The sequence below is a fragment of the Pseudochaenichthys georgianus genome, chromosome 12, assembly GCF_902827115.2.
Source record: "Pseudochaenichthys georgianus chromosome 12, fPseGeo1.2, whole genome shotgun sequence".
NCBI lineage: Eukaryota > Metazoa > Chordata > Actinopteri > Perciformes > Channichthyidae > Pseudochaenichthys > Pseudochaenichthys georgianus.
In genome coordinates this window covers 6,062,856-6,076,716 of record NC_047514.1, presented here as the reverse complement: position 1 = coordinate 6,076,716, position 13,861 = coordinate 6,062,856, and the positions used below count along the sequence as shown (strand labels likewise).

Here is a 13,861-nt window from a genome sequence, read left to right as displayed (position 1 = left end):
AGATAATAGCTTTCAATGTTGCACAGTGACGTTTTGTTGTGAGTTTTAATTACCACCAGGCTTATGTTTGGTGATGAAAAGCTCCAGTGAAATAAAGTAGAACATCTTTCCAACACAATGTCATTAACCCGCCTCTATTTTTTTTTTACGTTTTCATAAAATACTACAATATCTCTTTTGCTTAGCATAATGTAACATATTAAAATACTAAACGTTATAGAGATAGAGAGAGGAGAAAAGAAAAGAGGAGAGAGGAGAAAGATATTTGCGAGTTGCATATTAACTCAGGATCGGCCCGTAGCACTGGCGTGATGTTCGCCTAGGGCGCCAGATATGGGGAGGCGCTGCGCTGGCAGTTCTGGGAGGGGAAAAAACATTTTTGACCGTTGGGGCTAATCCTAATTTTCGGCCTTAATGTAACAATATTCATAATTAAGTAAATGTAACACCCTTTTCACTCCGGTTACACGTTTCATTTGCCCTGTACGATGGGCGCTGTAAGTGATGAAAATGGGGGATGTTGGCAGGGCCGTATTAACCATATGGGCAACCTGGGCAAGTGCCCAGGGGCCTTTGAGCAAAGAGGGCCCTCAGTGACAAGATTAAAAAAAAATATATATATTTATTATTATTTTATTATTTCGGGCACAACCTCACTCATCATACATTGTTTTTAAATGACACTCACTCTTCGCTATAAATAACACAGCTTTTCTATAGGGTCAAATTAATATATTTTCTAAACCGTCTCTGTACTGTAGGTCTCACTATGTATGCGCTCAAATGTATTACTACGCGGCGGCGGTGTAGAGCCGAATCACAGCCCCACCCTCACTCATGTCACATTTTGTCACGTGAGCAGAGAAAATGGATGGTGCCGGTAACCAAACGCCCAGCGGGGCTGCGAAAAGAAAGACAAAGAAGAGAGAGTGGCGGCTGCATTAAAAAATGTGCCAACAATAAATAGCTTTTTCAAAAAAGCAAAAAGTGACGAAATAGGCCAGCAACAACCACAAGGAACAGTGGCGGCGGTCACGGAGGATGTTGTTGAGCTAGCGAGCAATGTTAGCCTTGAACCTAGCATGCTAACGCAGCAGCGAGTAGAAGAGGAAGATAAAGATGAAGACGAGCCTGACGAGGACGTCACAGAGCAGGGTGAAGGTTCGAGTTCATCGGAAGTTCCCTGTGTCTCTCAGGACCCTGCACAATGGGGATTAATTGCTGGAAATGTCCGGGAGGAGACTTTGATGAAAGAGGTTTCATACTTTCATAATCGGGCAACGAAGTATCCAGCATCTCGGAGGGAGACCGATGCTAGCGGCCGGACACGCTCACTGACCAATGATATGCTGACCAGACAGCTTCACAATGGAGAAATCGTTCAACGCGATTGGATTATTTATTCTCCATCTACCGGAGCAATTTATTGTTTTGCCTGCAAACTTGTATCCACTCACAGCCACAGTAATGCATTTGTTCTCGGCTTTAGTGATTGGAAGCATCCCGAGAGGATAACGGAACATGAGACGAGTGGTGAGCACAGAAAATGCATACTTTCACTTATGCATCGCACTAAACTCATGGGCACTGTGGATGCTTCTCTAGGGATGCAGGTCGACACAGAAAGTCAGTACTGGAAGGATGTATTGAGACGTGTAGTTGCGGTGATTAAATTCTTGAGTGAGAGGGGGCTTCCTTTCCGGGGAAATTACGAACTTTTAGGATCCGCACATAACGGGAACTACCTGGGAATCCTGGAGCTGCTCGCACAGTTTGATCTATTTTTAAAGGATCATTTGCAGAAGTTTGGCCAGAAGGGACGTGGTAGGACTTCATACTTGTCATCAACTATCTGTGAGGAGTTTATTGGTTTGATGGGTGACAGAACAAAGGAAGCAATAGCAACAGAACTACAGCGAGCAAGGTATTTCTCTGTCATCGTAGATTCTACACCTGACATGTCTCACGTCGACCAATTAACTTTCGTTTTCCGATTTGTGAGTGAGAAAGGAAAAGTCATTGAGAGATTTATTGGATTTGAACCCATTCACAGTCACACTGGGTCAAGTCTGGCTGACTGCGTGATGAAGATGGTCATTGATATGGGGCTGGATCTCTCAAACTGCCGTGGCCAGGCTTATGACAACGCATCCAACATGTCAGGAAAATATAATGGGCTGCAAGCTCATCTCAAGAAAAGCAACCCACTCATACATTACATTCCGTGCGCAGCACACTCCTTGAATTCGGTTGGTGTCAACTGTGTTGAAAGTAGTTGTCGTGAAGCAAGCCAGTTTTTTGATATACCTCAAGCACTTTATGCTTTTTGCTCTGCTTCTACCCACCGATGGAATAAAGTGGTCACTGAAAACCTCACACTGAAGCTAAAATCTCTCTCCTGTACAAGATGGAGCTGCAGAGGAGACTCCACAAGAGCTCTTTGTGAGAATTACACTGCAATAAGAGGGGCTTTACAAATGTTGGCGGCTGATGACGAAGAGTGCCAGGACACACGGCGAGAGGCCTCTGCGCTGTGTGGCAAACTTGGGAAACTAGAGACTGCTGACAATATTTTGGGACACTGTACTGCACTAATTCAAGCTTACGAGCACTGGCTTGCAAAAGAAAGACATTGACCTAATGACAGCTGTGCGACTTTTGGAATCGCTGCGCACTTATGTTGCATCACTACGAGGGACATGTTCAGACTTTGAGACATCTGCCCGGGCCATCACCGGCATGACACAGACATACCAGCACGAGACTCACCGTGTTGGTAAAAGACGAGTATTTGATGACGAGACAGTGGAGCACGAGGTGGTACTGACTGGCAGTACACAATTCCAGGTTGAGACATTCAATGTCATTATTGACAGGTTGCTCTCAGGACTTAGCAAACGCTTGGATGCATACAAAGTCATAAATGATCACTTTGGAGTCCTATTTGACATGTGCTGTGATGACACTGATCTCCGCAGACGGGCCAATATTCTCTCCTCATCATATCCTACTGATATGCAGACAGACTGCAGGTGGTGCTAAAACATGGACTACAGACAACATTCCCCAATGTTTTTGTTGCGCTCAGGATTTTTCTCACACTCCCTGTAACCAACTGCGAGGGTGAGAGGTCCTTTTCACAGCTTAAATGCATCAAAAATGAACTTCGGACAACCATGGCTCAGAAGAGACTTCCAGCCCTTTCTTTGATGGCCATCGAGTCTGATCTTGTGAGAGATCTGGATTTTGATGACCTAATCACAGACTTTTCAAAGAGAAAGGCAAGGAAGAAACACTTCTAAAAGGTAAGATCCACTGTCTCTCATACACTCATTCATTCACTCTCTCTCACACACACGCTCACTCTCTCACATATAAACACACACACACACACACACACACACACACACACACACACACACACACACACACACACACACACACACACACACACACACACACACACACACACACACACACACACACACACACACACACACACACACACACACACACACACACACACACACACACACACACAATCTTCCATCACATATACTGATCACTTAGTTGAGCAACCACACCATTTCACTACATATTATACTTTTGTAACTCTCAATGTTTGTAACTAATAAAACTCCTCGTGTACGTGTACAGCCAGCCAGTCATATTTTGGCATTAAGTCGGGTGCTACTCTGAGGTTTTGAGTGATATTACCTAGGTATTCCTGAGCCATACACTGTCTTGGAATCATATCCATTGTATTTTGTCTTGTGATGTTTGACTAAAAGGGAAAAAGGCTAGACCTACTTTGGTTGAACTATGTGGCTGCGTCTCTGCTTTTGACAAATAGGTGTGCGATTTGACATGCCAGATTGACTGAAAATTCTAAATATTGGTCATGTTGGTAGGATTGGGTAGGCATGGTGTTACTTGTTGGGTTGGGGGGCCATGAGCGCTCAGTGCCCAGGGGCCCCTGCAGGTACTAATCCGGCCCTGGATGTTGGTTTATCTGGCACCCGCAGCTCACAGCCAAAGTGCGAGTGAGCGAGAGAGAGAGAGAGAGAAGGAAGCACCGCCCGGTACCGGCGCTGTTGTTATTAGAATCCGGTGCTAGCTGCTCTAACGGAAGAAGAAGATATGTCTACAATAATGTGGAGGGAGAGTCCTCTCCAGTCAGACTGAGAGGCTGATACTACAGCTCAGTGAGGTAAAGGACTCTGAGTGTTTAGATAGTTCACTTTAGTCTAAGTTAAAATGGTTTGGTCACAATTTATGTAAACACATATTTCCAAGGCACTCCTTTATACTTATTGGGATAAACAGGTTTGAAATCATTCCAATGCATACTATAGGACAGTAAACCAGACATATCGATTTAAACTGGAGAGATAAAAAAAATGCATAAATAAATAAATGATACGGTAAAATAAGATTGAATGAACAACACAAATAAAATAAGTTACATTCATTTGTTATTGGCTATGGTAGGTTATTGGTTATGTTCACATACTTCTTTGATTACATCCACTTGTCTAAGATGACAACAGAGACTTTCGACCCAAAACCAGCAGCTACAAAACCAGACTCAACCAGAGAGAAAGTAGTAGGCCTACATCATCAGCTACCATGTCTGACAGAGAGGAAGACAGTGAGAAGAACAGTCAGGAGGGTAGTGATGACAGCTTGTAGGATTACTGGTCGTGCTAATGTTGTCGTGTTTGTTCTGTGTTCACCTCTGCATGTGTGTTCTATGTGCACCTCACATGTTTTCAGTGCCGTGTGTCTGGCAAATAAAGTCAAGACCCCCTCAAAAGTTACGGTTTATTTAATTTTAAGGATGAGCACCAAGCAACATCTCCAGGTGTTCCTTTGAGAACCAGGGCAAAAAAGTGATGTGCACCCCTGGTTATAGAACTATGTTGAATGTATACATATATCAAGCCATTTTCCTTCACTGTAAATGATGGATTAACACAGTAGCTGGATTTGTGCTGTAAGTTATTTTGGCATGTCAGAAATTCATTCATTTTTTTTAAAAATGTATTTATCCTTTATTTATCCAGGAATGTCCCATTGAGATACAAGATCTTTTCTTCCAGGGAGTCCTGACCAACACGGCACACAACAAGTTTCAACATAAAACAAGGGCATTAAACAAAAAAAACATACAATTCAAATATAAATACAGAAGGCCATTTGTGCAGTGGCAAGAAGCATAATCACATCAGCAATAGCATCAGGTAAAACAGTTACATGTTTCATGAAGGGCTAATCGTAGCATACCTTTAAAAGCATTTACAGTAGGAAGTGCCTCTAGACAAAGTTTTACTTGCAGCGTATTCCATAAAAAGGGAGCATAGTGGGAGAATGCAGCTTTACCAAGCTCTGACTGCATCATAGGAACATTTAAAAGCATCCCATTTGCTGCTCGTCTGGTATTAAAAAAGCAAGTATAAAAGGACAGAAGTCTGGAGATATATAAGGGCAGCTTACCTAGCAATGACTTAAGGATAAAAATCAACATGTGTGATGAACCATAAGAAGCTTAGGTTGAAAGGTCACCTATTATGCAAAATCCACTTTTTCATGTATTTTATACATAAATATGTGTCCCCTTCTGAAAGTTTCAGTAAAAAAGATTCGCTTACTTTTTGTCCTGATCCATTTATATAAAAACCTGTCTGAAAATTAGCTGATCAGATTTTGGCCACTTTATGATGTCATAACGATGTGTTGGCTTGTGTAACCATTAGCCAATCACCAACCAAGGTTACACTGATTTTGTTTGCCCTAAAGTTGAACAATTTAGCCAATGCAATTTAAAATATGGACAATTAAGATACTTATATATATCGTGTCAGCTACTCGAAAAAGTGTACTAATTAAGTTAAATACAATTTGTGCATACCATAGAATAAATGTGTCCAAAATCAGTCACTCAATCACACTTACAGCTCCACCACAGGATGTGATGTACTAACACATACGGAACTTGCTTACTAAACAAAGCTGTATTTGTGTGTGTTCAAACAGGATGCAGAGTGGGCCCGGGTTAGCACCACCACCAACACTTTCCTGTGCAGGGCCGTGATCGTCACCTGCCCCCCTCACTTGGCAGGTCAGCGTGCGTCTCCCACCTCTGTTCACTCGCTAAATGAAATTCTCACTGATGCAGAAGGCAAATAGCCTCCTCTCGCACTACGTCAGTCAAACATGGCAAACTGTGCACTCATGCAGATACATCTTTGATTTTTGCTAAATCTCTTCGGGCTCTGGCGTGTGGCAGTCAATTCGTTTGGAATGGAATCCACCCGAGGTCGGGCTATGGTCTGGGGAATTGCCTGGATTGAATTTTTAACCAGAGCAAAACTTTAACTTGGGGGGGCTAATGTGACATTATCGCTATGGTGTGTGGTTGAAAGTGTAAAACACATCATCATCTCGGCAGCAGAGGGGGGGGGGGGGAGTTGGACCCCTGTGGTAGAGTGTAACTGTTAGGAAGAACCGGAAAGTGTAATTGAACAAACTAATGTAGCATTTCAAAACATGCCATGTTGGAACTTGGAAGTCATGTGCATACGACATCATGCGTATCAGTGAGTTGGAGAACACTTTTCCCACCCACCGAGAAAAGACAACTTTTTTCCAGGTCAGAAAACAAATCCTACCTTTCCGACTTGCTACCATCTCGAGGGAAAAACACTGGTGAGTTGGAGTTGAGTTCATGTTTGCTGTTTGGCTGGTGCTTGTCACACTGGAGTCTTGCTTTTGCCAGGTTTGGAAGGGGACGAAGCGGGATCTTCAGTGGGGTTTACACTGGGCCTGTGCCTGTTTGTACTGAGCTGGCAACAGATCTGTCACTGAAAGCGTCATACACAGAGGCATGGACCATAGCCAGGATCCTTAATGAGACAGGCTTGGGAACAGTGCTGAATAATGTAGCATGGGTTGCTCGGGATCAGATGCCACTCTTTGGCCTTAAATCAGTGCAGGGAGATTGACAGGGACTTTTTTATAAAGCCAAAGTCGGGCCAGTGATTGAAACGTCACTTTTCCCAAAAGGATCCGTGGTGAATAAAAGAGAGGATTTCTGCTTGAAGTCATCGGTGTAAACCGGAGTACTTTCCATTTAGTATGGGAGCCAAAGAGAGGCGGATTCAGTTCTCAAGTCTCTTGCTTTTGAGTCAATGATTGGGTAGATGGATGAATGAACAAAGAAATACTGCCTGGGCTCCAATAGGTGCTTGGCATCACAAGACATCCACCATTGCACACGAACGCTGGATATGAGCTGTGTGTTCCCCAATATATCACGTTCGTCCTGTTCTTGGCTCCTGGATTTATCTCCCCTTTCATCCATCCATCTTTTATAATGAGCTCCGTCAGTTAGTTTTTTCCCCTTTTTTGTAACCAATTCTCTCACTCACCTCAATGATTTATGAACCGTTTGGTTTCACTGCAGAGATTGTTATGCATGAAACAGATTAGCTTGGAAATAAGAATTTTGGCCATGTTTTGAATTTCGAATTTGAATAGGCATATTTTAGTCGGTTCCCATGTAGATTATTTACGGGACTGCACAGTAAGACGAAAATAATTAAGCTTTTGGCAGCGTGCAGTTGGAATAAAATGCAATTAGGCGTTCAGTCTAATATTCAGCAGTACTTACAGAGACAGCTCTGCAGTTACTAAATTAACATTTGGTTTCAAAGTGTTTTTTTTCACTCTCTCCTTATCCTGACAAGTTCCTGACAGAGCATGCCAACTGTCTGGCTGCGAGTTCACATATGAGTGGAATGTCTAAGGATATTTATGGCGGATGAAGCAAAGGTCTTGATGTTGCTTGCAAACCTGACTAAAAGAGGGCATTTCGTCTGATTGCGAGTGAACTTGACAGGCAGCCAAACAACACTTTATCAGATGTTGCTATCTGTCTTCCCGTGGAGGAGGAGCTGCGTAATGACAGTGGGCTCGGGCAGTGATGAGGAAACTATTATATCTGCCACTCACCGTTTAGTCCAGAGGCTTGTTTACACTGGTGAAAAACAGGTTAGGCGATGATTTGCCAAGTGACACTGTGAGCCAGCATTCTAGGCCAGTATCTATTGTGCTGTGAATGAAACTAATGGAGCCTCATTTAGGGATTACATGTGAAGTGGGAGCTAGAGTGATTTTGAAGATAACCGACGCAATGGGATTGTTATCTTGTTGCAGTTCAACTCTTTAGAAAGGAATAAGCTTACCGTGTGTTTTCCGCATGTCTACTGATTAGAAATATAGGCTAGGATGGAACATTTCAACAGACTACTTTTATAAAGCACTTTACCAGTCTTTGCAAACCCTCAAAGCAGTTTTTAAATATACAAACAGAGGCGGAGTCTGTCATACCAAACATTCACACACTGCTGATCCATCGGGAGAAATGTGAGGTTAATTATCAGGGTCTGGGGATCTAACCACTCTCTCTTAAAGGTCCCCTATTATACTGTTTTTCACCTATATATTTATTATTATTATTTTGATATAGCAGGGTATATGCAGGAATCCTGAAGTCAAATTTAATACCTTTTAAGACCCTTTCCATACATTTTAAGACCTCATCGCAACTTCGAGTTCTAAGCGGTTACATTGGCGACACACTTTACCTCACATTTACTATATTGATTGTAAGATAGCACAACTAAACAGAGTGCAGACAGACTACTGAAGCCTCCTCTCCACATGCACTTCAACCTCTCTGTGGGTTAGGGTTAAGGCAGTATGCTGCTTTGTTGCTTCTGTACTCTGTGCTCTTTCATTCCAGTAAAACTCCTCAGAAACCAGTATTTGACCAATAAACAAAACAATTGACAAAACTTTGAACTATGAAATATATATTAAACTTTGGTGAGCTTCAGCGGGGTAATGCCATATAGGAGCTCCCTCACAAATACCCAGGGGTTAAATTGGGCTGGGGCTGTCCGGGGCTAAGCCCGGCACATAGGACGATGCTCTGACGTCATCACCCTCACACATTTGTCATATGTTTACAAAAAACGATATATATGTTAAGACTTTTCTCGTTCTTAATATAGACTATATTTAGGGTCGATATGTGTTGACCTTACTTTAAAATAGCAGACCTCTGTGACCGGATATAGTTTGACTTAGACCCGGCCCCACGAGGACGCATACAGTAAAACACATACAGTAAAACGCAAACGCAAAAAAGTCTTCCGTTCACACGCATTCGATTAATTAATGTGTCCGTTCACACTAGACCGCTGGAAATGCTGGAAATGCTGGAAATGCTGGAAATGCTGGAAACGCTGTAGTACATATGCCAGGCCTGTAAGTGGCGCTGCTGCCGCCACAAAATACACCAAAAGCAGCGAAGAAGACCCGCCCAGAGCATGGTTGTCCTTCTGTTTATTCTCCGCGGTGGACGGCGTGTTCTCCTGCTGTATATCTCTCAGGTAGTCCACCAGCAGATAACCCTCCCCATAGAGTGGAGCAAGGCAACGAAACTTAAAATAATAAGCAGCATTTTATGGCACGCTATGCATGGGCCACCTTGAGGGGGTTTCCCGTTGTTTCAGTAAATTAAAGGGTTTTTCATGTTGTCGTTGCTGTGGACCTTCTTAATACCTTGGAAAATGCTGTTTAATACTTTTGAATAGCCTTAATTTTCGCTAAATTGATTTATCAACTTTTAATACTTTTTAAGACCCCACGGACACCCTGTATAGGTATCAGATATAAAACACGTCTCTGAAGTGGTTGGCTTGAATACCAAACGGATCATACATCGTAGCATCCCATAAACCCCTCTTTTTCAGCCCCGTTTCAAAAGTGCTGATTCTCTGTCTGTTACTTTAAGGCCCGGACACACCAGGCCGATTTCGGCCGTTGATAGATGTCTGGCCGTCGATGAGCGTCCTGTCACCCTACTCAGATTGGTGTGTCCAGCACCGTCGTGGCTTTTCGGCCGTGCCGACACCTTCCGCTGAATCGGGAGGCTGTCGGCAAAAGGCTGTCGGCAAAATAAATGACTCTGATTGGCTGTTCAGCTTAGCGAATCAGTGCATGAGAAGCGAAACGGAAGTGAAGAAGGCACTGACAGACGGCTATTATTTTTCATTTTCCAGTACCGCGCTAAACATGTTTTCGATAAGTCGTTATGTGAAACAGTCTGTGAAACAGTCTGCGATGGACGAGAGTGAAAATGGAACGCACGCTATTTGTTGTTTGTATATATCACGTAGTCTGTCTTCCAGTTGCCTCTTTTGAATTAAAGGTCCCATGTCATGCTTTTCCGGTTATTACCCTTGTGTGTTATGAAGGTTTTTATGCATGTAAACGGTCTGCAAAGTCACAAACCCTCAAAGTACAACCTGTAGGGAGTAAAACTCTAACACAGAAAAGACCTGTCTATGCTGCCCCAGAACGCCTCGTTGGAGATTTCTCTTTTTCCATTGTTTGCTTCCTGGGTACAGTGACGTGCCCATACCAAGCCCCCAGTTAGTGCACCGGACTCAGATGAAAATATTCGTGGTGGCCAAAAGGCGATACTACACTTCTGTTTGGTTGCCAGGCCCGGAAACACTTTTTCCCATTGACTTACATGGGGAAAGAGTGGTCTGTAAATCGTTGGATACTTTTTTTTAAACTAAATAAACTACCCAGTATGAACACTTGTATAGCCCTTATTAAAAACATTTGTTCCTCAAGTTGTAAAAATGTGCTAATAATGTTATTCTGAGAGTTATTTCCCTCTGCATTATGAACGCGCATCTAACCCACGGGACTGCGCCGCCCGGCACGTTCATGTGATGTGACGTGTGCAGTACTACATGAGTTTTACCTTTACCCATGGATGCACAATAAGAACGGACCCATATCGCCTTACTGCCAGCCCACGGAGCTGTAATAATGGATATATTGCACTAGGGCTGCACGGTATTGAAAAAAACTGACATCGCGATTTCCCCCCACCCTGCGGTATATATTGCGATTTTTTTAACCTGTTAAACCCCAAAGTCCCGGCGGGTACTTTACTTTTTTTTCACGACAGTGTTTCAGGGGATCGTAATATTTAAGAACCTATTCATGTGTTATACCAGATTAACGGAAATAATCTCAGCTAACTGAAGATACAAACCATTTTTACCAAAATAAAACACAAGTCTCATAAGAAGCATCTAAATGACCCCTGAGCGAAAAATGCTAACGCACTTTGGCACAGAACTCAAGATAAAAGTACCCTTATTATTACTTATCGTAGCTGCACTTACAAGATATCCAATTAAAACTGAGGTTCCACAGATTATTTAGGTATATAGTATCATCACTGAGTGATCTGAACACGGACAGGGGAAGCAAACACAGACATCACAACACGTACCTTTACGTAGCTTCTAGGGGAGATCGTCTCACGTAGCTGTCAATCTGATCAAAAGACGTGTTCAATGGCATTAAAACGAGAAAGAAAAAACGCGGCTGAATCGGTTAATCCATAGGTTTTTAACGTCTCTGTATAAAAAAATGATTTAATTTATAATCCATAATTCCATTTTTATGTAAATATCGCAGAGCAAAAGTTAGCTGCTAATGGTAGCCACCAGAGTGGCTGCTGCTTCTGGTCTTGGCTATGCGGCAGTCCAGCGCAGTCTAACACACACATTACCAAATAAGGAGTGAGAGTGACGCGTAGCCAAAACCGGAAGCTGCATACACTCTGGTGGCTACCATTAGCAGCTAACTGTTGTGCTCCGATTTTTACATAAAAATGGAATTATGGATTATAAACAATTGCTTCAAGCCACAGATACATTATCAACCTATGGATCAACCGATTCAGCCGCGTTTTTTCTTTCTCGTTTTAATGCCATTGAACACGTCTTTTGATCAGATTGACAGCTACGTGAGACGATCTCCCGTAAAAGCTCCGTAAAAAGGTACGTGTTGTGATGTCTGTGTTTGCTTCCCCTGTTGCGAGATCGGATCGCTTAGATACTATACTTAAATAATCTGTGGAGTCTCAGCTTTAATCGGATATATTGTATGTGCAGTTTCGATAAGTAATAAGGGTATCTTTATTTTGAATTCTGTGCTAAAGTGCGTTAGCATTTTTTTAAAAAATGAATAAAAGCGCACGTCCCTGCGGTGTGAATACCGCGCATGCACATAACGCGGTTATCGCCATTACACGGTATATCGTTCAGCCCTATATTGCACATGTTTGCTGTAATTCATCATTTGTAAAATAGTATACTACATGGGCTGTATGATGTAAATATTGTATTAAATAAAGTTAATATTACCGACGTAGATTAACGTCCCTGTAGCTTCTTATTGCACTTGCAATATACCATTAAAGGAGTTGAACGTTGCCGTTTGCTATTACTATAATACCATGGGATATTTGCATGTGGGCACAACACGTTTGACCCAGATTAATTAGCTATACCCAGCGCCATATAGATAGAAGAGTTACGACACCGGAAGTCCAAAAACGGTTATCGTCACGTGGTTCATGTAGACGAGGATCGTTCCCCGGAAGTTCATGGCGGGCAATGTGAATGCATTGATAACAGGAGATAGAACTACGATTTTTGTTAATTATTAGTGAATAAAGGTTTTGATTTGCAATATTTATACAACAAATCGATATGTGTATGTATTTACATCAATATGTTTTAAAAAATAAAATCGAATTTGCTAATATTAAGTGATAATATTAGGATTAGTGTGAACAACTAGTTTACATGTTACTAACAGTGCCTTGTTAAAGAACCTGTTGCTGTTTATTTATAGCTTTGAATTCTTTCAAACCAATATTATCTTCTTAAACTTGTATGGTAGTCAGGAGCATCACTTTCTAATGTTTATTGATACATTTAGAGGGAGGGGATCTAAAGTAATGCTTTAAAATTCAGATTGGATTCATTTCTACCATTTTCTTAAATTCATGGTAGTTTCAGTAATCCCCTGGTAATTGAGGACACAAGTTATCTAAATGACTAATGTCATCTTTATGGCTTTCAGAAAGGACAGGAGACCGACAGGTGACTATCAAAGGACTAGCAGCAGCAGCATATGATGATGATGTTAAATGTGTTGTTTTAGGAACATCCATTGCAAATACATGGAATTCAATAAACATTGAATAGCATATATATCATGCAGTTTGTCGGTGCCTTTTCCTCCGTGTTGTCCTGGTTTGCTGTGCTGCCTCCTAGTAGCCACCATGGTTTGCTGTGCTGCCTGGGGATGCTCAAATCGCTCAGAGAAAGGAGTACGAATGTACGGCTTCCCCACTGACACAGAGCGGAGGAAAAAATGGCTGGCTCAAGTCAGCAGGAGCAATTTCACGACCAACAGCAACAAAATATGTGATGTAATTATATACAAACACTGCATTTGCACTTTTTCATAAAACGAAAACCACACCATTGGGAAAGCTTCATGTTTTGTTTAATACAAAAAAACAGGGAAAGGCTTGAAAAACACTGAGAGTTGAGACTCATGGTGCAGGGTGAGGGTCTCAGTGCAGGTATTCAGGCTCCATTGAATCCCCCTCTGGTTCTTGTGCTGAAAGAGGGAGTAACAGACAGGAGAAAGGGTTATACACACACAGCACACCTATTGGATGGGAAATGCCTTGGGGAGATAAGGTGTTTACTTATATAAAACAGTATTAAACTTACCTTGTGTTTTCACTCTCACTTAAGTCCCTCTCCCTTTGCCATCAATCCAGAATCAGCTGAGCTGCAACATTATACAGACAGGTAATAATCAACATAATCACAAGGACACAATATGGCTCTGCTAAAAACACTCACTCTTACATGCACCAAAGTTATATTTATCTAATATT

The 13,861-nt window shown here is 42.2% G+C and overlaps 1 protein-coding gene across 1 annotated transcript in view; it reads left to right on the top strand.

Moving 5' to 3' along the window:
• Positions 1–13,861, top strand: part of LOC117456532 (probable flavin-containing monoamine oxidase A) — a 114,529-nt gene that overhangs the window by 20,224 nt on the left and 80,444 nt on the right. The window contains 1 exon segment of the mRNA XM_071205079.1: positions 6,037–6,121. Within this exon segment, the coding sequence (XP_071061180.1) occupies positions 6,037–6,121 (85 nt within the window).